This window comes from Schistocerca serialis, chromosome 12 (genome assembly GCF_023864345.2).
Source record: "Schistocerca serialis cubense isolate TAMUIC-IGC-003099 chromosome 12, iqSchSeri2.2, whole genome shotgun sequence".
NCBI lineage: Eukaryota > Metazoa > Arthropoda > Insecta > Orthoptera > Acrididae > Schistocerca > Schistocerca serialis.
In genome coordinates this window covers 31,157,696-31,182,925 of record NC_064649.1, presented here as the reverse complement: position 1 = coordinate 31,182,925, position 25,230 = coordinate 31,157,696, and the positions used below count along the sequence as shown (strand labels likewise).

The following is a 25,230-nucleotide window of genomic DNA, read 5'->3' as shown; positions in this document are numbered from 1 at the left end:
TCCAGATACTGAACCATTGTAAGGCAGATAAGCATCTTTTGGCTTCTCTTCCTCGACCACAGTCTCAACTGCTTTCTCAGGTGTTCTTGATTTTGCCTGCATCGCCTGTTCAATTTGAAGATCTGACTACTCAGCCATCTGGAATACTTTTCATAAGCATTTTATTTCTTCTCCTTGCCTGAAAGTGTTCAAGCTCTACGGCTCTGACAGATGGTGATGGCTTGAGGTGCGGAGAGAGAAGTCAGTGTGTGTAGTTTTTCTATATATACTATATCACCAATTTTATATTATTACGTATGGAGTTTAAATGGTCCAGGAACTCTTCAAGCTTTTCCAGTCCATGTGGCCACACTACAAATGTGTTGTCCACGCACTGACAGAAACACGTTGGTTTCAGCTCGGAGGATTCTAATGCCTTTGCTTCAAAGTGTTTAACGTACAGCTTTGCAATGACAGGTGATAAATGACTACCCATCACCATACAAGCGGTTTCTTCACAGTACTGTCCATCGAACAGCACATAATTAGATGTCAGAATGTGCCTAATAAGTTCTGTGAAACAGACCATCAAAACATTCAACAATATATGCAAGAAACATCAGCAGCATAACTAACTAAAACAACACAGCAAATCCAGCAGCCGCCAAGCACTGCCTTGAATATAATGGTGAAATGAAATGCAACGCGATTAGTACGGTGATGCAAACATCAAGTATCTGGGACAGCCTAATTAAGAGTCTATAAAAATAAAGAAATCAGAAAACCTAATAAACAGAGATGGTGGTTTCAATTTAAATAAAGCTTGGGGTCTGGTACTCTATTTATTAAAATCTCATTGACCATCACATCCACTAGAATTGGTAAATGCTGAGAGAATGTGTGTTTCACAGAATATCACTTCCAGCTCTGAAAAAACAAAAGACATTGATGGCCATAGTGGGCATTGGGTATCGAGCCTGGCCATAAATAGTGGCAGAGACCAAAAAATAGTTCACTGTCTGGTTGGAGTTCAAGCAACAAATACAAGTAACAGCAAAACTCACAGCACCTGAAGAAGATGGCAGAGTTGGTTGTCAAAATATTGTGAAGAGAAAGGGAAAAAAACTTGGCAGAGCACCAGAAGCACATTATTAATTTCACCAAGAAAACCTGAGAAATCACAGGTGAAATAAAAGTTTCAAAACTGACAATAGCATTTTCCCACTTTGGCTGCATTTATTAAGGCCTCCTCTTAGTCGCACACCTATTTTTGGCTTAAAGGAATTTTTGAGTGTTTGTAAACAACGAGGTGCCACACACATCAAGATGGCAGTGAATTTGGACAATGTGGTACCATTGTGATGGGTTGTAAATTATACAGTTCGCAATTGTTTGACTCTGAGCATTTCAGTCAGAGCAAACTAGTAGAATAAACCAGTCTTTATTGCTTTTTAAGTCACCTACTGCTGTAGTAATCCAGAACGTAAAAATGAAGTTCAACTTAAGTGCTTCATTAAATTCAGGGTGCAATTTTTTGACATCTTTATTTGTGACTTGGTTGGAGTTCCACACAGTGAAAGCAGCTCATATTATGAAGTAATAGACTTTCTTGTTTAACACACAACACTTTTGATACATTTAATTTTTATTTTGAAGCATATGGCACCATGTTCCTTATAAACACTCGAAAATACCTTTAAGACAAAACTAATTGTGTGACTAACAAGAGGTCTTAATAACTACAGCTTAAGTGGAAAAGTCTGTCATTGTTGAAGCTTTTATTGCTGCTGTAATCTCTCAGCTTTCCCCAGCGCAACTGGTTACTAGTGTAGCCGCGAATGTTCTGCCAAGCTGTAGTTTCCATTTTATGCAGAATATTTTGATGGCCAACCTAACTGTTTTCTTTTAGGTGCTGCGAGTCGTGCTTTTATGTGTACTCACTGCCTGGAATCCAACCATATTAGGCCATTGTTTGTCTCACAACGGGACCACACAGCAATCACATTTTTGTAATTTTTTTATATTTAAGGTAATTGAAGCTCAAAACTGAAAGATTAATGTCCCAAAATAGTGCAATGCAACTCTCAAAAATTCTTGAAAAAATCAACTTTGAAGTTTTCCAACTGTCTTTAATATGCTAAAGAAAGGTCAACTTTTCTCAACAGGAGAATGTTCGCCTGTCACATAGGTGCTTTAGGTTTGATTCCTGGCTGAAGTAAATTTTTAAACAGAGGTGCCTGTTCTACTATCAATTCTGTGAAGTTAAAATACATAAAGATGGAAAAAAATCAATAGTGCTTGATACTGGTGAGTTCTGGTTTGAGTCTCATTTTCGTCATTATGTTTTTGGGTCCCCCCCCCCCCCCCCCCCCTCCTCCATCCCTCGTTTAGTTCAAATACTTACATCATTTAAATACAGGGTGTATCAGAAGAATCATCCGATTTAAACTACTATGTTATTTGAGATAAGTGCGTGAAAAATGTGCTGTTGGAAAGAGCAAACTCTCAAGATTTACATGGTTCCCGTTAGGTAACAGCAGAGTGCACCCACTTCAGTTGAGACAACAGAAAGCGTTTTGTGTTGTACTTTCTGTGCAGTGTGGATCAGTAATAACTGTTCAGCGTGACTTTCGTACTAGGTATGGTGTGGATCCTCATACACCACAGAGCATTAGATGATGGCATGAACAATTCTGCGAAACAGGTTGTTTAAGTAAAGCAAATCGCTGGGCCATCCCTGAGTGTCCGACACGGACATCGAATGCATCTGCCATAGTTTCACCAGGAGTCCGCAGAAATCTGTTCACTATGCAGCTCAACATGCCCCTGATGTCCGTCTGGTGTGTGTTGCAGCAACATTTACAAATGGAACCATACAAAATTCAGCTACTGCAAGCTCTTCATGAAGTGACAAACAAAAACGTGTGGAATTCTATAATTTCGTTCTTGGCAAGGTGAAGGCTGACAGTTTTCTTCCGTGTTTAGGGTTTAGTGACAAGGAAACATTCCATTTAAATGGAAAAGTGAACCATCATAATGTGAAAATGTGGGGTACAGAACAACCACATCAAGTTGTACGTCATGAGAGACACTCTGGAAAATTTAATGTGTTTTGTGCAGATTCACGGAAAAAGTTGTACAGCCATTTTTCTTTGCTGAGAACACTTGTTACAGGAAGCACAAATCTCGATATGCTTGAGAACTTTCTTTTGCCACAGTTGGAGACTAATTGAAACAACTTCATTTACCAACAGGATGGGGAACCACCACATTGGCAACTGGAAGTGTGGGAATGTTTAAATCAAATGATTACTGAACAATGGACTGGTCGCATTGGACCAAATGATTCAACCTTACATTACTAGCCTCCAAGGTCACCAGACCTGATTTTGTGTGATTATTTCTTGTGGGGGTTTATAAAAGAGTCTGTTTATGTGCCTCCATTACCAACAACAATGAATGAACTGAGACATCGCATACCAGCAGCTAAGGAAGCTTTAACTAAAGACATGCTCGCTGCAATGTGTGAACAATTTGAATACCGCATTGACATATGCTGTGCATCTCAAGGGGGGACATATTGAACATCTATGAGAAGGTATTGGGCGGCGAGGGGAGGCGGGGGAGGAGGGGGTAGAAAAGAAAAGAAAAGAAAAGAAAAGAAAAAAAACCTTTTGAGTTTCCTGTACATCAAAAAACAAAATTCATTGTATATGTTTATTAGTTTCTGAAATATAGATGTGCCAAATTGGATGTTTCTTTTTGATACACCCAGCATAAAATTCATCAAATATATGCTAACAGATATCTCATAGCTATTTTCATGAAAAATGCATGCCGTCCCATCCTAATTACATGTTACGCACAAAAAATTCCATTTTCATTGCAAATTATTTTAATTATTGATCTTTAAAAAAGATTCTTAAATTTAAAAAATTAAAAATTAATTTTTTTTCATCCATATGTATTTTAAATTTCATGGAACATGCACCTTTGTTTAAAATTCTGGCAGAGGTGGGTATCGAACCTGTGCCACACACATTGTAGGTGAGCATTCTACCACACATCCAGACAACAGGTTGATAAAAATTGAACTGACTTTAGCAAATTAAAGATGGTCGGACCACTTCAAAATATATTTTTCTGAGAATTTTTGAGAGGCACATCAAACTGATTTTGCTGACGTATTTGATTTCTGATTTCCACATACCATAAATACAAAAAAGTACAAAAATCTGATTACTATGTGGTTCTTCTGGCAGAGTTCAATGCCAAATTTTTTCTTCTTCTTATTTTTATTCAGCTCGCACTGATATTCCGTGATGCACAAATCCTCTCAGGGTTTTCAATGCTGGAGTGTCTCTCTCATTTTGTGCAAAACATGGCCAACTGAAGTTCATCTGCATGCCTGCCAACCCAGCCAAAGATCCTATGACAACAAACTTCAGGATGTCATGCAGATGTTTCTCTTTGATTTTTAACAACACCATTTGTTACCTTTTTTCATTTTAAACACACACACACACACACACACACACACACACACACACACACACACAGTGGGTATCATCAAGGCAATAAAACAAGTCAAAATAATTTTTTCTGAGTATGCTGCAGTTTTATAAAACTGCCATAAAAAATGTAGAGTCCACATCACCTCAGAGGTAAAGCACAAATTACCTGACACAGAATTATTAAGTATTATGTTTGCACTTACATCCATGTGGCCAAACATGTCCTCACAGCGGTAATACTTTGTCGTGGACGAGACACGCTCATTGTTAGTGAGGAACGCCTCAAAGTCCTCGCGAGCTTTCTTCGTCCGCTGCCTCTGGAGCTCCCGCTCTTCCTTCAGGCGCTGAGTTTTGTACGAGTTGAATGCCTGCTTCTTCTCATTAAGTTTCTTCAGCACGGGGTACCGTGGATCATTGGCAATCAACTTCACTGCTGCTTCCCACGAAGCGTTGCTAGGAACATCCTGGTCCAAAGATCATCATTATTAATACCGTTCAGAAAGCCAATAGCAATTACATTTAGAAACATACTTTTCGGTTGGTACAGGGTAATTGGATAGCAAGTACACACTGGAGGCAAGGAAGTTGAACAGTGTATGGACAACCAATGTGCAGCCCACCTGTGCAGCCCACCAACAAATGTTAAGTTACTCGTGTAGAAAGAAACCCAAGTGTAATGGCCAGTCACTCCCTTGTACATCAGCAGCAAAAGTTGTAAAACAGTTTTTACAGTACAATCCAGAGTAGCTGACAAACATGATGTCATATTTCACAAATCAATTTTCAGGAATTTGTCATGGCATATCAGTATGATGCTGCAACTGAATAGCAAATAACAAAAGAACTAGTACTGTGACGTACACTGAATCCAAAAATAACAGATCAGACGTGTGACAGCTTGTATTTCCCCACTTCGCTACAGTGGTTTTCGGACAAGAGCCATAAAGTTCAGCATCACACATTTTTCAAGAATAACTTCTTTACATTGCATGGTAATATGTATCATCACACAATTAGAAAAATTATTCATTATGTTTCGTTAAAGAGCAATGTATGATCACAATTTTTTTTGCATATACGAGGCCTGTCCAGAAAGTAAGAACTGTTTTGGAATGAATACACAAAAAACTTTTTTTTGCACTAAAATTTATTTTTACAAGAAGCAGCATTTCTTGAATTTTTTTTCTACACAGTTGTAACCATCGTTCAGACATTTCTCATAGTGGGAAACAAACTTTTCTATACCCTCTTCATAGAAAGAGGCCATCAAAAAAGACAGTCACTGCTAAACACTACCTTTTTGTATCGGCATTGCTGTCAAATCCCCTGCCTCCAAAATTACCTTCAAGTTCAACAAGTGGCAGTCAGCAGGTATGAGTATATGGCTGTACAGCAAGTGACTGAACTACTCCTAATCAAACTGCTGAACGTGGTTTGGAGTCATGCCAGGAGAATGGGGACATTCATTGTCATGAAGCAACACAATGTCTTCACTGTGCATCCCACACTTTTTGTTTTGAAATGTGTGCTGAAATTTTCTCAACATTTCACAGTGTCATATCGCACTGATGGTTTCTGTGGTGTCACCGCCAGACACCACACTTGCTAGGTGGTAGCCTTTAAATCGGCCGCGGTCCGTTAGTATACGTCGGACCCGCGTGTCACCACTATCAGTGATTGCAGACCGAGCGCCGCCACACGGCAGGTCTAGAGAGACTTCCTAGCACTCGTCCCAGTTGTACAACCGACTTTGCTAGCGATGCTTCACTGACAAAATGCGCTCTCATTTGCCGAGACAATAGATAGCATAGCCTTCAGCTAAATCATTTGCTACGACCTAGCAAGGCCTCATTTATCAGTTGCTATTGATCTTGATTCATGTACCGTCAGACCGACGTTCACCATTAATGGATTAAAGTTAAGTATTCCACCAACTACGTCCGTTTTTCTAAATTCTAATTTCCTTGTCCTGTTCCAGACCTCACGCCAGCCTGCGTGAGCTAAAACACGTGCCTATCGGCTTCCTCTATTCATACGGTGTTGGCTCTCTTGCCAACCCACAGCAGTTTCACCTCTGGGAAGGAACACATCGAGCAAAAAAGAATACCAAAAACTGTATTCAGCAGTGGCTGTCTTCACTGGTGGCATCTTTCTATGATGAGGGCACAGAAAAGTAGGTTTCCTACTAGGACAAATGTCTGAATAATGGTGGCAACTATGTAGAAAAATAAAATTTTGGTTTGAAAAAAATGTTTTTATGGTTCTTTTGCCAAAATGCTACTTACCTTCTTGACATGCCTCATACTTTGCATTTGATACTGTGAAATGTATACCTCTCCAAGTCCTATTCTTGCACACCGCCAGTAAATATATGTTTCTTCAATATTAAAAATATTTGGGCTAATGTGATATATAACTTGATATTTTTACAGGAACTTTATCAAATACCTATGTGCATGAAAATCACAGAATCTGTGTTAGAGTGAACTGCAAAACAGGCAGAGAAATTAAAGAATGGTAGCGACACAAATTTCTGTCTACATTCAAAATATTGCAAACTGTTTAGGAATTCAAGTGATTAGCAATTTCTTTCACAATGACTAGTAATCACAAAAGAAATTGCAGTTGATGCTCTCACCTTATCCTTGAGCAGCTCTTTGAAAGCCTCTATGGCCTCCTTTTTGTCCTTGAAGACCATCTTTGGCTCCGGTGTACTCGTTCTGCTCCCTGACTCAGAGTCCTTAGGTGTTGACACGCTGTTCTCTTCCTCTGAAAAAGACCGTCAAGATTGTACATTTCCTTTGATTGGAGTGCTGATAGGATCTATGACTACAACAAGCATCCACTGCAACTGAGAAAGCAGGAGCAGAATGAACAGGCACACTGGACCTCTACCTTTTAGAGGTTATACATGTCAGCTCACGGAGAAAAATGGCAAACATAAGGGTATAATGGTCTCTACATATTTCCTCACTTCTTTTTCCCCCAACATGCTAAAATAGTAACATTTGTAACATGCTGGATAAATTGTACTAATGTTTCGTTTTAAATTTCCCTAGTGTTGCCTTTCAACTCAACATATTTCCAATGAGAAACCAGGGATATGATCAGAACATCCAACACTGAGCAACTGAAATGAAATTATGAATGACCATGGTTCTAGGTTCAGATAAATTATTTAATCAAGAGAAACTGAAGTTTTCACATTTCACCTTGTAATATTACCAATCCAAGCACAATTACACCAAAGTGTACACCATCTTACTTTGATTTCCATGGAAAGCCTGAGGGCACAAAGAAGTTACTTTAATATTCTTTGGAGCTATGGAAAAAGTGGCATTTGAGGGTTGCTGTCATTTATATTTCTTGGATGCTGTGTGTTGAACTTCAGTTTTTCAATAAATCCATCATGCATTCTGCACAGAAAGAATATCAATAATACAACTCAAACTCCCACTAAAATTGATAGCGATTTTCGAGAATACACGTGAATCTACATAAAACTGCAACTGAATGTACTACGAATCATCTCGCACAAGTTATAGTATAAAACATAACTTTCTTAAAGTGATGTGTCGCACACAATATTTAGGACAAATGAATGATGATTACTGACTATTGAAGCACATATATTTAGCGCAGTTTGGAAAGTGGGACATGCAAGCTGAGCTTTGTGTTTTTGTGTATACGCATATACGCATGATGATCGAATGGTTAGGGAGATTGCATTGCTACTGGACAGGGTGACACCAGTGGCGGCTAGCATTTGGCCACACTTGCTGCTCTTAATGTTTTCTCCATGCAGCGGGTTCCTGCCACAAAGCTGCACCGACCTTCACAGAAGAAGATGCCCATGACAACACATAGAACACAGAATCGATTGGACAGCAGGGCTGCCATAAACTGTAACTCGGCTTGCTGCAAGTTTTGTCAAAATATACTTGTCGAGCAGACAGAGAGCTGTCTGAAGTCTGTCTTGTATGTGAAAAGCTGTTTTAATATATGTGGTTTATGAAAGGAGAAAATTCTGTCACCTGGTAGAGTGAAGTCTGTTTTCAAGTTTTCAGGATGCCATTTTAGCAGCATGCCAAAATGGAGAAGTCAGTGATACAAACCATACATGGAAGGGGCGAGGTAACTGCAGTCCACTTTCTGGACAACTTGTTAATACCTTTTTGCTGTCTTTAATTCCTCTGTGACAACTTCAGAATTTCAAAGCATGTTTCCCAGTCAACATTGTCAAAAACTTTTTGTAAATGAGCAAATTCTACAAACATAGGTTTTTTCTTCCCCAATCTACCTTCTAAGGTAAACAGTAGAAGCCATATTGTATCGTGCATTTCTAATATTCTATGGAGTGCAAATTCATACTGCCTATGTTGGTTTCTGCCATTTATTCCATTTTCCTGTAAATAAAGTATGTTGGTATTTTACAACTGTGAATTATTTGACATAGTTCAGTAATAATGTGATGTGAAAGTGTAATACACAGTATAATATTATTGAGTTTTAAAACAGAAGTACCAGATTACAGATGTTGTGTGTTTCAATGGTAGCAGCACTACACTGTTAAAAAAATTGTAGATCTGAATGAGAGGTTGTGGCAGTCATTCTAAGCTCATTGGCCAAAAATTAGTCAGACTACTTGCCCCCAATAAAACTAATATTGAGCACCTCTTGGCTAGATAACAGCCCCAGGTCAGCAAGGAAGAGTGTCTACACATATATGTTTGAACAACTTATTCTACTGAAAACCCTCACTAATGATAAGAACTCATTATGCTCCTATAAGAGGCAATCAAAAAGGTTCAATTTGAGGGTGTTGGTGCAGCATATATGCAACACAGCACAACTCTGAGGGCGGGGGGATGTATATAAGCACCGACATATAAGCATCTCTCTCGTGCGATTATCACATCTTTGGTCCCTTAAGAAAGTCACCAAAACATCAAGGATTCCTTTTGGGTGAGGATGTGCAGCAGGTAGTTACGGACTCCTTCATGCAGCATTAAACAGTATTTTACAAAATGGGTATCTTCAACCTGGTGCCTCGGTGGTACGATTGCCTCAATGGTCACACCAGTTTTGCCCAATTGGTATACGAATGTTGGACTGCACAGTCTTCAAATGGTAACTTTTTGATCGCTACTTATAAACTGTGAGGAAACTGATGCTGCACTTCCCTCATCTTCAAAACAGCCCTATAACTGTGCCGGCGAAACGTTGCACTTGACAGTTCACATTACGTCAAGTTAGATTGGCCATGTTGCCTCATCATTGTCATCGTCTTCAACATGAAGTCAAATCACTACCTGTTCATGGTCACTGATGATACCTTCTATTGTCTGTGCTGCTCAAATAAGTTTTTCGTCCTGCTCACCCTTTTTCCTCCATGAGGCTCAATACACAGTTGAAACAGTTCCACGCAACAGCCTTTCGACCTCTGTTACCGTAATGGATTCGTTAGTGCCCCTTACGTATGTCTTCACATCACTCCTTACTAGCTAAATGGGATGGAATGACAATGATACGGTAGCAGCTTTATTACAGTATGATGCTTCTCCTCGGCGATTTCATCTACTACATATGTATGCATCTTAGGCTATAACAGCAGCATCTGTAACCACTGCACAATAATTTCTCTGCAATAGTTTGTGGTTGGGGCTTTCTTCGGTATCACTGAATGATATGAAGCATTGTCCACTGCAACTGCTGTAGGGACAGGAAACTGTTTTAAAAGGTTCCACAAAAACTCAACAAATCATATGTGATCCACATCTTTGTGGTAATCACCTGTCTTTTTGGACCAAAAAACGAAAAGTGCATCAGGAACAAAATCACTGGTCTTCCACTGCATGGACCACATTTACCCCATCTCCTCTTCCTGACAGCTGATGACTGCTACTGCTTGGAGTGTCATCCTTGCAGCATTTACTAATAGTTTGCATAATTTTCAGTGACTTTTCCACCCTTGAAGTATTCACTTTCTTTTAACAGCACTAGTAACTTTGCTATGGTAGACTACTCTTTCTTGGTGGAGCAAGCATAAAGATGCTTACCAATTGCATCATTCTGGAAAGAATGTAAGTCAGTGACAGGGTGAGGCTGCTTTCCCTTCTTTCCAGCAATCACTAAAACGATATTATCTGATCCAAACGGCTCAGAATTGTTACAGCTATATCTTTCAACTTTCGCAATGAGCAATGACATTATCTTACTTACAACTGTTCTTGCACTAATTTTTATGTTCCTTCAGCAATTTTATCAGCAGGAATTGATGCCTGTCCACAAATACTTAAGTATGCTTTCTCTTGCTCATAAAACACATGAGTTCTCCGTAGTAATTCCAGTGCCTGGCTGTTTAGTGGCACCCTTTGACACTAAGGATTGTCACTAGACAAACAAAGTCTATTTGATGCCATTTTCCAGTACCACAGTGAAACAAAGCACAGTACAACATAAGCCAGCGGCAGAAACCATATACAATGCACATCGTTTATTTTTACATTCCACGTCTTGCATCTCTTGTTCTTCACTTGTTAAACTGTTACGCTGACAACCAGAAACAAGTACGTTGAATGGAAAGTTTCAGTGGCCTGGGTATAGGCATTTTCTTTGGGATTAAGATCAAGTGACTTAGTGGGTTACCATATGCACACAAACGCTGTGAATGTGGCTGTTATCATTAAAGACAAACGTGTCCACAGCATACAAGCCGTGAAGTGTACAAGAAAGAGCAACTCTTACCCTGAGAATGTTCACAGCAACCTGCCTGAATAAATGGGCTCAAATCTGTATAAAAATAGACAACTCCACCCACCTCCCCACCCTTCACCCTCAAAACACCACAGTACCACCTCCAGCCTGACAAACTCTCTCCACACACTGTGGTTTAAACCTCTCATTGGGCTGTCAGTGCACTCGACGTGTCACATCAGGTGAAAAAAGGGCAAGACTGCAGCTCATCGTGCCACACTACACACCCCCAGTCATCTTCTACACTGTTTTTGGATTGTTTGACCCCACAAGAAAATTTACAGCTCTATGTGCTGCTGTGAGAAATGGCCTTCTGCCTCGCACCTTACACCAAATGTCCATTGCATGCAGTTTTCTTCACAATGTTGCTTGGGATCTGGTTGATATAGACAAACATTTAGTGACAGCATCAATACCTGTCAGGTCTTAAGCTGGTTATCAACAGCAAGGCGTGACATATGTGTGGAATCTGCCAGCATCCTCCTCTGACCAACATTCTTATGCTGTTACACAGCCACAAGTGGTGCACTGTTATTTACAGAACATCAACAAAATGGCAACTTCATTCATGGCATAGTTTCCCATGGCCAAAGAAGACAGCTTTTTTCTGCCATTCTGTCACATCTCCTCACTGATCCATCTTATTGTGCTGTTCTCTTACAAATAACTGGCTCACATACATCACCTCACCGACATAACTTACATCAGAGATGGAGGTCACATAACAATACAGTATCAGTTTCACCCCACCTAAAGTGTTCCAAAGAGAGCAGTGTGTTCTTTTAATGGGGAATATTAGCATTTTTTTCCTGTGAAGTTGTAACAATGCACATTACCTGCAGTGTCGGGCGTCGGCGTCTTTGTGGGCGTGCTGTTGATGGCGGCAAGTGTGGCAGCCATAGCCTGGTCGAGGGCAGACGAGCCGGTGGCACCAGCTGCTGCCGTGTCGGCAGTAGCCGCAGCAGCCGGGGGAGGCGTCCCGCTCGCACCGACAGCTGCCGCAGGTGTCACTGCGGCGATCGTGGCCGGGGGAGTGTGCACCGCAGGGGGTACGGTGCCGGGAGGAGGCAGGACTGCCACAGGCGGGATGGCAGGTGGAAGCGCGATCCCGGGACTCATAGCAGCGGTTGCAACTATGGGCGGGACCAGAGGTGGGCGAGAGACGGTTGCCAACCTGTACAGGATAGGTGGTGTTATGTGGTTAGGTCATTGCGACACACTACACAGATGCCAACACAGTAATGTGGCTAACCTCTTAACAATAATGGGGTTTCGATTGAGACAGAATCGTATACAAGTGAGCCATTTCTCCACAATATCGTTTCTTCCTGGTCTGCCCAGGCATGCAGAATTTCTGTGAAGTCTGGAAAGTAGGAAGCAGGTAGTGGCAGAAGTAAACTTGTGAGAGTGGGTCACACGCCATGCTAGGATAGCTTAGACAGTAAGCACATTGCTAGTGAAAGGCAAGTTCCCACGTCCAAGTCCCAGTCAGGCACACTGTTGTAACCTGCCAGGCAGTTTTAAAACAGACCACCCTCTGCTGAAGAGTGAAAGATTCATTTTGCGATTTAAATAATTGCTTTTTGAGATGGAAAGGAAAGATAAACTAAGACACACAGCCAAGACAAATACTAAAGGACTAATAATTAGCTGCCAAATACTGATAATAAAATATGGAAACTTAAGGTAGAAAGAAACCATAGGTAGTAATATAAAATTAAAGTGGCATTAAAAAATTACAAAAAAGATACAGCGGAAGAGGTCAGGGGAATAACAGAGTAGAATGGGGGGAAGAGACATACGAAAATACTGACTGCAGCGAGGAGGAGGAGGAGGAGGAGGAGGAGGTTACGAAGAAATGCAGGAGGTGAATAAAAAAGGAAGAAACGATGAAAGCAATGTAAACATAAGCCAGAGTTCAGTAATAGTGGCATGGATATACCTCTATTTCTGATCTCGTGTGTGTGTGTGTGTGTGTGTGTGTGTGTGTGTGTGTGTGTGTGTGTGCGTGTGCGTGTGCGGCGGAGGGGGGGGGGCGGCACGCATGTGCTCTGGAGGGGGAGGGGAACAGGGGGGAAGGGGGGGGGGGTTGTGATGCCAACAATACCATGAAACACACACACACACACACACACACACACACACACACACACACACACACACACACACACACACACTTTTGCTGATATTTTTCATCGTCCTGATGCACTACCACATAACAGACAAGCACATGTTCATACATGGATGACATCACACAAGGAATTAGATGCACAGTTTCATAATATACTTGGTCGAGTTTTAAAAATAGTTTTTTTCAAAAGTAAACCTTGCCAAACAAGTCCACTGTTCGCCTACGGCACCCTCTGGCTCAGCGTTCATAATCTTATGTGTTACAAGTATTTCAGATCAGTTACGTACTTTGCCGCTTCCTCTGCAGCAATCATAGCCTTTATCTCTTCCAGCTCTTTAGGCATAGTCCAGTGCGACTCTTTGGTGTCAACATTGTGGTAATACGTCTTGCCACTTTCGGACTTGTATTCCTTCCATGGGCATTTTGATAGCAGGAGCTATGAAAAAACAATATAGTAATTGAATACATTAAAATCAAAAGAACTATTAAAAATGTTAAATGTTATTCTAATGACTCATGTAATTTAACAAAAATACAATTTTCAGTCAAATTTTACTGTAAAAGGAACACAGATTTCCATAAGGTGTAGGTGATATTACATATGTTTTTCATTGAGGCATTCAGAAAATTCTCAATGCCTGGCACAAAGTGGAAAGCAGAACTATTACTAAAAAACCTAACTGCAGTCACCTGAAAATAAAGCCTTGGCAACAAAAGGTGTTGGAAATTCTAGTGGAAAAAATAAACATGAAGCTGGTTTGTTTAAGGCAAATGGGCTCAAAAATAGATTTTTAGATTTTTGCATATTTGGAAAGCCCACTATTCCCTGCGTAAAACAGTTTTTGTTTCATATAAATGCCACAATTTGTTAGTGAGTCAAGTTTTCCAGATGCTCTGTGCTAACTGGCATTTAAATGCCAAGTCTTCTTTTTTGCATCAAGCAGAGAAAATTGTATCGATTCTGATATTCCTTGTAAACCATTTGCTTCTCATATTGTTTTATTATGTCAGGATTTCCTATCCTGTATCTGCTGCCGATATCATTAGGTCCAATCATGTTTGTCATTGATTTTAAGTCTACTGTTTGTACTTAGTGAAGTTTGTGAAGTAAGTGTTGATTTAAATTTTCTTTGGTTTCACACATTTTTATAAAAATGTTGTGAATAAAGAAATTGTTGCCTAAAGTAAAATTCAGAGGAAATACAATATAAAGGAGAATGAGCTTAGTGGACCAAAGGAACTTAGAACGTCAGATCTAAAGAAAATCAGTACCTCAAGAAAAAAACTGCAGTGCCTTCAAGGCGTTCCTTCGCAGTAAGCTTGTGGAAATGAGCACTCATTTGGAAATATTGTGAACTTCAGCATGCTCTGTGGTTTATTTCCAAAAATTCTGTGTATGGAATATGTGGTGGTGACATCTTTCATAATGAATCAGTGTCTTCGCAAAGGAATTGTGTCAAAACTGACATTGAATTGTGCAAAGTGTGACACAGTTGCTACAACAATGACATCACAAATGGCAAATAAAGATCCGTATGAGAATAACATAAGGCTAATTTATGGTCTCAGATCAATTGGTAAAGAGATGGAAGCAGGCAAATTCTTTAGTGGAATGCTCGACATTCCAAATCCACAATGCTCGACATACCAAATCCACTGGCAAAATTTATGACTCATATTGAAATTAATGGAACTCTTGTTGCTGATGTCCGTAACCTCTCAATGAAGGAAGCAGCTAAAGCAGCACTCCAAAAAGTGATGACAGTGAAAGTGGCAATATTTGTGCATGTTTTGATGGCAGCTGGCAGGCCAAAATTCGCTAAATGGTGTTGTTATGGCTACATCATTTGATACCAGCAAAGTAAATGATGTAGAGATGCTAAGCAAACATTGTATGACTTGTGACAGTGAAACTAAGAACGATGATGAACACAACTATTAGAAGAATAATGCTGGTCCAAATGGTGTGATGGAAGCAGCAGAAGTTCTCAGGATTTTTTAATCATTAAGTGGCTAATAGATGTATTAGATCACACAGTATTTAGGGAATAGTGAGACAAGGCTTATGAGCAGATATGCGCAGAAGAACCCTATGGTCCTAATATTAATTTCCAAAATAGAATGGACTGGGCAAGTGCAGAAGAGAATGGGGCCCAGGTAGAAAGTACTGTTAAAAGAAAAGTGAAAGATAGTACTGGAAGATGGTAAGAAAATATGTGGTAAAGGTTGCTGACTAATATCACAGACAGGCACTATCCTCCCAGACCTGGTCCACAAACAGGTTTCCTGTGCCATTTCCCCTTATACCGTCAAGAACCAGCCATAAAGGAGTGCCTCCTTTGTTACCCAACACCATCCTGCACTGGAAAGTTTAACCTACCCACGATCCTTCCTGTCCCTCCTAAAGTGGTGTTCCATCACTCATACAACCTGCACAACATCCTAGTCCATCCCTATGCCACTCTCAATCAAAATCTCTTTCAACAAGGATCATATCCCTGCGGAGGACCCAGGGGCATGACCTGTTGAATCCACTCACCAGGAATTTCCTATTCCAGTCCTGTCACAGGCTAATCCTACTCCATTGACACCACCTGTGAAAACGGCAATTTTGCATACCAGCTATGCTGCAATCGTTGCACAGCTTTTTATATTGGTATGACTACCAACCAGCTGTCTGCCAGAATATATGTCACTGCCAAACTGTGCCTGAGAACAAAGGAGACCACCCTGTGACAATACGGAGCGGAACATAACATGCTTGATTTCAATGGCTTCTTCACTACCCGAGCCATCTGGATCCTCCCCTCCACCACCAGCTTTTCTGAACTGAGCAGATGGGGGTTACCCTTACAACGCATTCTCCACTCTCATAATTATCCCAGCTTCCTCAGCCTACAGTAGCCCACTGCCCCTCCCCCACCACCACACACCCTCTGCCCAACAGTTTACCCCCCCCTCCCCCCCCCCAGTACTATGACCTCCCCCCTTTCTCTTCCCCTCACCCTCTTTTTGTGCCGCCCTCTGTCAATGCATCTGCCCGTCTTCATCCTTCCCCGCTCCTTTTTTCCCCACCTCCCTGCCCCACAACAGCTTGAAACTGCACCTGTTGGCATTCCAGCCAGTCCCTGTACTCCTTTCTGTCCCCACACGCACACTGCTAGCCCTTCCCCTTCTCCGCCCCGCCAGATTGCTGCTGCCATTCCAAGTGATAGTTGTATTCTGGTCCAAGCTCCTGGATATGGTGGTCATCTGTGTGTGTGAGGTGTGCCTGCTAGTGTGAATGAATGTGTATGTGTGATTCTTGAGTTTCTCCCGGCGTATTTCATAGTCAAAATATCCATGGGTGTGCTGCCGGTCTATAGTGTCCAACGGGCACAATATTTCGGCGATCATACATGTCGCCATCATCAGGTGAACTGACGGACTGAGCTCCTGTGAACGTGCCGGCACGGAGATCCGTACGCTATGGCTGCTCAGAGGGAACTGGGTTCTGTCGCGGCGGCGGCTGATTTAAATACCCTCCGCCCGCGGCGTGCTCCCTCCGCCGTCCGCGCCCAGTGCCACGGTCGCGCGGTGGAACAGATTGCGACGGCGTCTGAGATGACGACGGTGTGATGGCTCTGTCCGCCGTGGTCGTCACAACTATACGTTCGCTTGATTTACTCTTGATTAACCCAATCGCTGGTTCCCAAGCCTTGCTAAGATTATAGCCACAGTCACGGTTTATGAGGTCGTCATTGGTGTGAATTTCGATGGCCTCTCTAACAACGCTGTCCCAGTACCTCGACGTCTGTACCAGAATCCTCGTGTCGTCATACTCCATGGCGTGATTTTCCGACAAACAATGTTCAGCGACCGCCGACTTGCTTGGATACATCAGTCGAGTGTGCCTCTGGTGTTCACGGCATCGATCCTCGACGGTACACATCGTCTGACCAATATACGGCTTGCCATATTGACACGGAATCTGGTACACGCCGGCCTTCCTCAAACCGAGGTCATCTTTGGCACTCCCCACCAGTGCACGAGTTTTATTTGGAGGACAAAACACAGTTCCGACCCGGTGTTTCTTCAGAATGCGGGCGATTTTCCCTGAGAGTGCGCCTGTGTATGGAATAAATGCAGTGCCTACCTTCTCCCTCGTGACTTCATCCATCTCAACAGGTTGTGCTGCAGTGGTTGGGCGGAGAGCACGTTGAATCTGCCACTCTGAGTACCCATTTTTTCGAAATACAGTTCTCAGATGTTCCAATTCCTGGGATAGACTCTCTGCGTCAGAGATAGTGCGCGCCCTATGTACTAGAGTTTTAAGTACCCCATTCCTCTGTAAAGGGTGGTGGCAGCTGTCTGCGTGCAAATACAGATCAGTGTGCGTTGTCTTCCGATACACCCCATGACCTAGGGTGCCGTCAGCCCTTCCCTTGACCAAGACGTCAAGGAAAGGTAATTTACCCTCCGTTTCAGTCTCCATAGTGAATTTGATGTTGGGGTGTATGGAGTTTAGATGTGTAAGGAAGTCAAGGAGTTTATCCATACCATGTGGCCAGATGACGAACGTGTCGTCCACGTAACGGAAAAAGCAAGTAGGTTTCCATACGGATGACGACAGGGCTTCCTCCTCGAAGTTCTCCATGTACAAATTCACTACCACCGGTGAGAGTGGGCTACCCATGGCGACTCCCTCCGTTTGTTCGTAGTATTCTCCATTAAAAAGAAAATACGTGGAAGTCAAGACATGCCTAAAAAGTTCAGTGGTCTTCTCGTCAAACTTCTAATTAATCAATTCTAGTGACTCTCGCAGGGGTACCCTCGTAAACAAGGAAATGACGTCAAAACTTACCATGATATCTGACTCATCCAACCTGAAGCTATCAAGGCGTTTAACAAAATCCATGGAATTACGGATGTGATGAGGGCATTTACCCACATAAGGACTTAATATTCCCGTCAGGTATTTGGCCAACAAATATGTAGGTGCCCTGATGCTGCTGACAATGGGGCGTAATGGTAACCCCTCTTTGTGAACCTTCGGGAGTCCATATAGTCTAGGCAGTACCGGACCTTGGGGTAACAATTTCTTAGCGTCACCCTCCGGTAAATCTGCGTCCTTGAGAAGCGCCCTCATCTTGTTCTCCACCTTCTTTGTAGGGTCAACGCTGATCTTCTGGTAGGAATCGTCATTTAGCAGGCTCTGCATCTTATCAGTGTAGTCCTTATGGGAGACAACAACTGTAGCATTGCCTTTGTCAGCTGGTAAGACAACAATTTCAGAGCGCTCCCTCAGATCACAAATGGCCGCCCTCTCTTTACTGCTGATATTTGACTTCATCGGCTTGGATTTCGTCAACGCACGACAAGTTTCACGACGTTGTTAGTGCTGTTGAACAGATTGTAGCTCAAGTTCCGCCAGAATCAGCCGAGGAAATTCCTTCAGCATTTTGTCAAATTCTTCATGTAGTATCATATCTCCCTTCTCATCTTCCTCTATGTCCTCTTCAATTTGTATAATATTGCCCTCATGTACGTCTCCCTTGTATAGAGCCTCTATATACTGCTTCCATCCTTCTTTGCTTAGGACTGGTTTTCCATCTGAGATATACATACAGGTGATACTCTTTTCTCCAAAGGTCTCTCTAATTTTGCTGTAGGCAGCATCTAGCAACTCCTGCTTAGTCATTTTGCACTTCCTGTCAATCTCATTTTTCAGATTACAACCCTCAAATTTGGTGTTTGCGATGCAATTTTATGCCTCAATGATAAAGTAATAAGGATACTGGATGTTTTGGAAGCTTTGGGCATAAAGTCTAGTGGAAATACAGCAAAACCCTTGCTGCAGATAGAAAAAGAGAGAATCTGCAAAGCAGAAACTGCTAATTTAAAATGCACAAAGAAGGAGGACAGAAAAGAAGAGGGAACAAGAGAAGAAAAGATCAGTATGATTCAGATGATGCATAGTATGATTCAATTGATTTTTCTTAAAACTAAATTTTATGATTTTCACATACCATTGTTTTCTGAACTAAACAACTTGGAAATATAAAATTTGGAAAGTTTGTACTCAGGACGGTAGTAAGTAAACTGAGAACCACCGTCCCAACAGAAACTGTTTCATGATGACTAACATATTAAAAAAGTGAAAAAGTTTTAGTGAAAGATTAAAACATTTTTCCTTGAAATCAATAAGAGGCATTTCGTTAATTTTACTTGTAAATCCAGGCAAGTGTGTTCAGTAAAGATTTCACTGTTCTAACACACACAGTTCTTTTGGAGAGTATACTGTTCAAAGAGTGGAATAGCATTGACTGAATAGGGATAAAATTGCCTTCCAACTCCCTTTAAATCTTTAACTTAATACTACACACTGCTCTTATGGCTATACCAAAGAAGCCTGCCAATCTGTCATGAATGTGGGCAAATTTTCAAGTACCGAAGTGTCCTACCCGTTTTTGTGTCTCAAAATATGTGGTACTTACAGTTCTATTTAATGCAAGCCCCCCGTAGCTGAGTGGTCAGCGTGACAGACTGTCAATCCTAAGGGCCCGGGTTCGATTCCCGGCTGTATCGGAGGTTTTCTTCGCTCAGGGACTGGGTGTTGTGTTGTCCTAATCATCATCATTTCATCCCCATCGACGCGCAAGCCGCCGAAGTGGCGTCACATCAAACGACTTGCACCAGGCGAACGGTCTACCCGACGGAAGGCCGTCGTCACACGACATTATTATTGCAAAAACAATCAAAACGTACATCAAGTAATGGCAATAAAAACTGCCTTAAAGAACACATTTCACCAAGCAAATGCCTTTCACAAGCAAGGAATTTGGTAGCAACAGAAACTAACAAGATATAGTCTAGTGCCCTGGTTAATCTAACTGTTTGGTAAAAGCTTGTTAGGAGGTAACATTTAAGCTACTGCTTTGTTTTGCACTCTAGCAAGACATTCACAAACTTAGTGTGTCTTTATTACATGCTCTGGTGAGAAACAAAAAACTATCTTTAACTCTATGAAAACATTACTATTAAACATTGATCAATATCACATCAAAGCATAATAGGGACAGAGAGACACGGATCTCAGATGCACATTCAGCCACAGTTGGTTCCCCTTCATTGTAATCAGTGTAACATCATGTGGTGGTTGGTGCGTCTATCTTAAAATAAGGTTTTTCAGCCCCCTGGAAGCCAATCAACAGCTGTACTTCATAGATATCACGGCCCCCAAACTTCTGCTACATGGAGCTAATTAGCATCTCAAGATGCAACCACAAGTGCAGCTACCACCAGTTTGAAAAACTCGATATCAATAGATGTAAAGTAATTGCCTCTCAATTTAAATCTGTGTGGAAAAATATTAAAAATGCTTCCAGATCATTTAAATTGTGTAACAGACTAGTTAAAAATACATTTCCTGAAGCTCCAGCTAAGAGTCTTTAAATGTATCTACCTCTACCTGAGAGGGGGTGAAGTACAACTAACTATCAATCTGACCTACATCTACGAGGTCTGTTCAAAAAATTCCGGAACATTCATAATTTCCCACCAATGGTGTGTTGGAGAGAAATGCTGTTGGCATCTCTGCACATGCCTGTGTTTAATGTTTATCTGCTAGAAGTTTAATTGCTGTATGTCAGTCTGTTATTATTCAGTGATGTATTGCGTAGAACATTGTATTGCACAGTTAGAAATTCTGAGATGGCAAAGTTAGAGGAGCAATGTGTATGCATTAAATTTTGCATAAACTCAAGAAAACCTTTACAGAGACACACCAAATGATGCAGGAAACCTACAGTGATGGGTGCTTAAGCCATACTCAAGTGTTATGAATGGTTCATATGTTTAAAAATGCCCAGATTGAAGTTAAAGATGACCCTCGTTCAGGACACCCTTCAATGTATACTGACAAAGTTCACATCAGGAACATCAACAAAATTGTGTGTCAAAATCAAAGACTGAGTGTCCAAGAGATTGCAGGAGAATGTAACATTTCAGTTGGATCATATCACGAAATTCTGGCGCAGAATTTTTAATGCATCATGTTGCTGCCAAGTTCATTCCACGGGTCACGAGTCAAGACCAAAAAGCTCGTTGCCACACACTGTGAAGAGCTTTCGGAACGAGATGTTCCTTAAGCGAATCACAACTCATAATTGGTGATGAGATGTGTGTCTACAATTACAATGTTAAGACCACAGTTCAGTCTTCACAACGGGTCGGGAAGGATTCTCCGAGGCAAAAAAAAGTTCGTCAGATCAGGTCAAATATCAAAGCCATACTGATAGTTCTCCCCGACTCTGAAGGATTAGTTCATCATGAATTAGTGCCACAGGAACAAAGTGTTAATTGACAGTACTATCGGGAGGTGTTGTGACACCTGCGCAAAAATGTAAGAAGGAAATGTCCTGAAATGTGGTGAGACACAATTCATGGCTCTTGCATCACAATAATGCACTAGCACATTCATTCCCATTAGTGCAAGACTACTGCACAAGAAACGAAATCAATGTGCTGCCTCATCCTCCATACTCTCCAGACCTGGCCCCGGCAGACAATTTTTTTTTCCTTCTTCCAAATTTGAAAACCTCACTGAAAGGACAAGATTTGCCACGATAGATGAGATAAAAGAAAATTCACAGATAGCGATTTCGAAAATGGAAGTGGCATTGGGAGTGGTATCAATTGTGGAGGAGAGTATTTCGAAGGATACCAGGCATGACAAGTAAAAGGTAAACGTAGACAAAGTTCAGGAATTTTTAGATCAGGCCACGTACATCAATATTCTGCAAACCATTGAAGTACATGGCATTGTACCATTTATTAGGGCTTTTTCCCGTTCCATTTATGTATGGAGTGCAGGAGGAACAACTATTTAAAAACCACTGTGCATGTGTTGTAAGCAATCTAATCCTGTCCTCACGATACCAATGGAATTGATACCTTGAAAGTTGAAGTATTTTCTTCGATTCATCATTCAAAGCTGGCTCTGGAGAAATTTTGTAGATAGGCTTCCTAGGGATGATTTGCATTTATCTTCAAGTCTCAGCCAGTTCAATTTCTTCAGCATTTCCACAACACTATCCCAAAGTTCAAACAAACTTGCGACCATTCACCCTGCCCTTTTCTGTATACATTAAATATCCCCCCGTTAGTCCTACCTGGAAAGGGTCGCACATACTTGAGCAATATTCTGGGATGGGTCGCATGAGTGATTTCCAAGTAATCTCCTTTGCAAACTGATAGCACTTCCTCAGTAGTCTATCAATAAACTGAAGTCTACCACCTGCTTCACCAACAAATGATCTTATGTGATCTTTCCATTTCATATCCCTATAAAGTATTACACCCAGGTATTTGTATGAGTTGACCGATTCCCATTGTGACCCAGTCACATTATAATCAAAGGATACCACTTTTTTTGTTTTGTGAAGTTCACAATTTTACATTTTTGAACATTTAAAGCAAGCTGTCAATATTTAACCCACTTTTAAATTTTATCACAATCTGACTGAATATTAAATACAGCTCATTTCAGACAGTACTTCATTACAGATAACTGCAACATTTGCAAAAACACTGACCTTATTCTATGTTGTTTGCAAGGTTACTAAGATATAACAGGAACACTGATCTGAGACATACCACAAGTTACTTCTGTAGCTGTAAATGGCTCTTGTAATCAAGCCTAATGCACAAATGAAATTTCTGGTATTAGTGGGTACTGATAATTTCATATGTATGACAAAGACCTTATAAAAACTATATCACATTTCGTGCATTATTGGTTACATTTGATGTGAATAATAACTAACTATAAATTTTATACTTTCTCAGTCTTTATGCAAGTAATATAGATAAATCATTTGTAAAGAGCAAACATGTTGTCTATGTAGTTGGAGTTTGTAGCTCATGAGAGAAGATGGAAGTTATTTTTCTCAACCACTTGTTTGAAGTGTTTAAGACTACAGACGTTAAAATCCCTTATTCCACCGACACACCAACAGTTTTTTTACTTCTCTCCTTTCTTGCTGCCCCCCCCCCCCCCCTCTCCCAATCCTCTGTCTACCCACCTGACTGCACCTAGTTGCCCTACCCTCTCCCCACCTCATCCCTGTATTTTCCCACAAGCAGAACTTTACCCCCCCCCCCCCCCCAGTCCAAATTGCTTCTCCCATCATGCACTGTTGCTCCTCAGCAGCCAAAGACTATATGGTCGTGTGTGTGTGTGTGTGTGTGTGTGTGTGTGTGTGTGTGTCTGGGGGGTCTAATTTCGATGACGGTCTTTTTGGCCAAAAGCTTAACTGCTTGGCAATCTTTTTATTGTGCCTATCTGCGATTCAACATCTCCGCTACATGGAGAGTGGTCACTATCCTGTTCATGATACTGTCATTGTTCCATCATGGATTTTCCATTGTTTAAAATTTATTATTTCCTAGTTAGTGATCCATCAAACTTTTACACTCCTGGAAACCTTCAGATTTCTTTGCACAGGAAAATCTTGAGACAATAATCATACCGGTACTCCAAAGACAATGAAGCCAATGTATAAAACCGGTAAGTACCACATACAAAAACTATTTAACATGAGCGTGTCCACTTTTAAAATTCCTCTATTTGACATACGTTTTAAGCAAAAAACTAGCCTGTTTCCCTCACCATATAAGATAATGTTTGTCCTCCCTACCAAGAAATCGTCACAATCCATGCACAAATTTGGCTTGATTCCCCATGGGATCATGCTTTTGATAAGAAGAGTAGGTGCGGTATCAAGTCAAATGCTTTTCAGAAATTGAGAAATACTGCATCTACCTGACTGCCTCGATCCATGGCTTTCACACTGTCTTATAAGGAAAGCCCAAGTAAGGTTTCACATAATCAATGCTTTCAGAATCCATGCTGGTTAGCATGGAGAAGGTCACTCTTTTCATACCTTATTATATTTAAGTTCACAATATTTTCTAAGATTCTGCAACAAATGAATGGTAAGGATATTGAACAGTATTTTTGTGTATCACTTCTGCTGCCTTTCTTTTAATGGGTATTGCTTGCATTTCCTTCCCACAACTGGGCACAGTTTTTTGTTCAAAGGGATCAAAGTAAATTCTGGTTAAAAGCGGTACCAACTCAGCCACCAATTTAGTATAAAAAACGATAGAGATTCCACTGAACCTTGGAACTTTGTTTAATGTTAGTGATTTCAGCTGTTTCGCGACACCACTACTGATACAATCTCTATCTCACTCATCTTTCCAATGATATGAAAATTATGCTGAAGCAAAACCTCTGTATTTTTCTCTGTAATATCGCACATCAATGCTATAAAGAAACAGAATTCTGCTCTTCTTTAGAGCGAAGTAACAGTTACTCATGCGTGGCAATTTTTCTTATCCTCTCTTATAAAAAAAGTACCAAAGGTGATTTTATTTTGAATAAGGTCTTGTCTAGGCCATCCCTGAAAGGCACTATTTGATTAGGTGTGACACCTCAGTTACCAAGTTACACTATGTGATCGAAAGTATTCGGACCGGACACCTGGCTGAAAATGAGTTACAAATTCGTGGCACCCTCCATCGGTAGAGCTGGAATCCCCAGTGTTGGCCCCCACCCTTAGCCTTGATGACAGCTTCCACTCTCGCAGCCATATGTTCAAGTCAGGTGCTGGAAGGTTTATTGGGGAGTGGCAGGCCATTCTTCACAGAGTGCTGCACTGAGGAGAGGTATCGATGTCGGGTGGTGAGGCCTGGCACGAAGTCGGCGTTCCAAAACATCCCGAAGATGTTCTATAGGAATCAGGTCAGGATCTGTGCAGGCCAAGCCATTACAGGGATTTTATTGTCATGTAACCACTCTGCCAG

The 25,230-nt window shown here is 41.2% G+C and overlaps 1 protein-coding gene across 1 annotated transcript in view; it reads right to left on the bottom strand.

Moving 5' to 3' along the window:
* LOC126428387 (pre-mRNA-processing factor 40 homolog B) overlaps positions 1-25,230 on the bottom strand; it is a 184,904-nt gene that overhangs the window by 75,420 nt on the left and 84,254 nt on the right. The window contains exons 5-8 of the mRNA XM_050090312.1: positions 13,668-13,816; positions 12,086-12,423; positions 7,132-7,262; positions 4,697-4,957 (exon numbers count right to left, since the gene is read on the bottom strand). Coding sequence (XP_049946269.1) covers positions 4,697-4,957; positions 7,132-7,262; positions 12,086-12,423; positions 13,668-13,816 — 879 coding nt within the window. The remainder of the gene's footprint in view (positions 1-4,696; positions 4,958-7,131; positions 7,263-12,085; positions 12,424-13,667; positions 13,817-25,230) is intronic.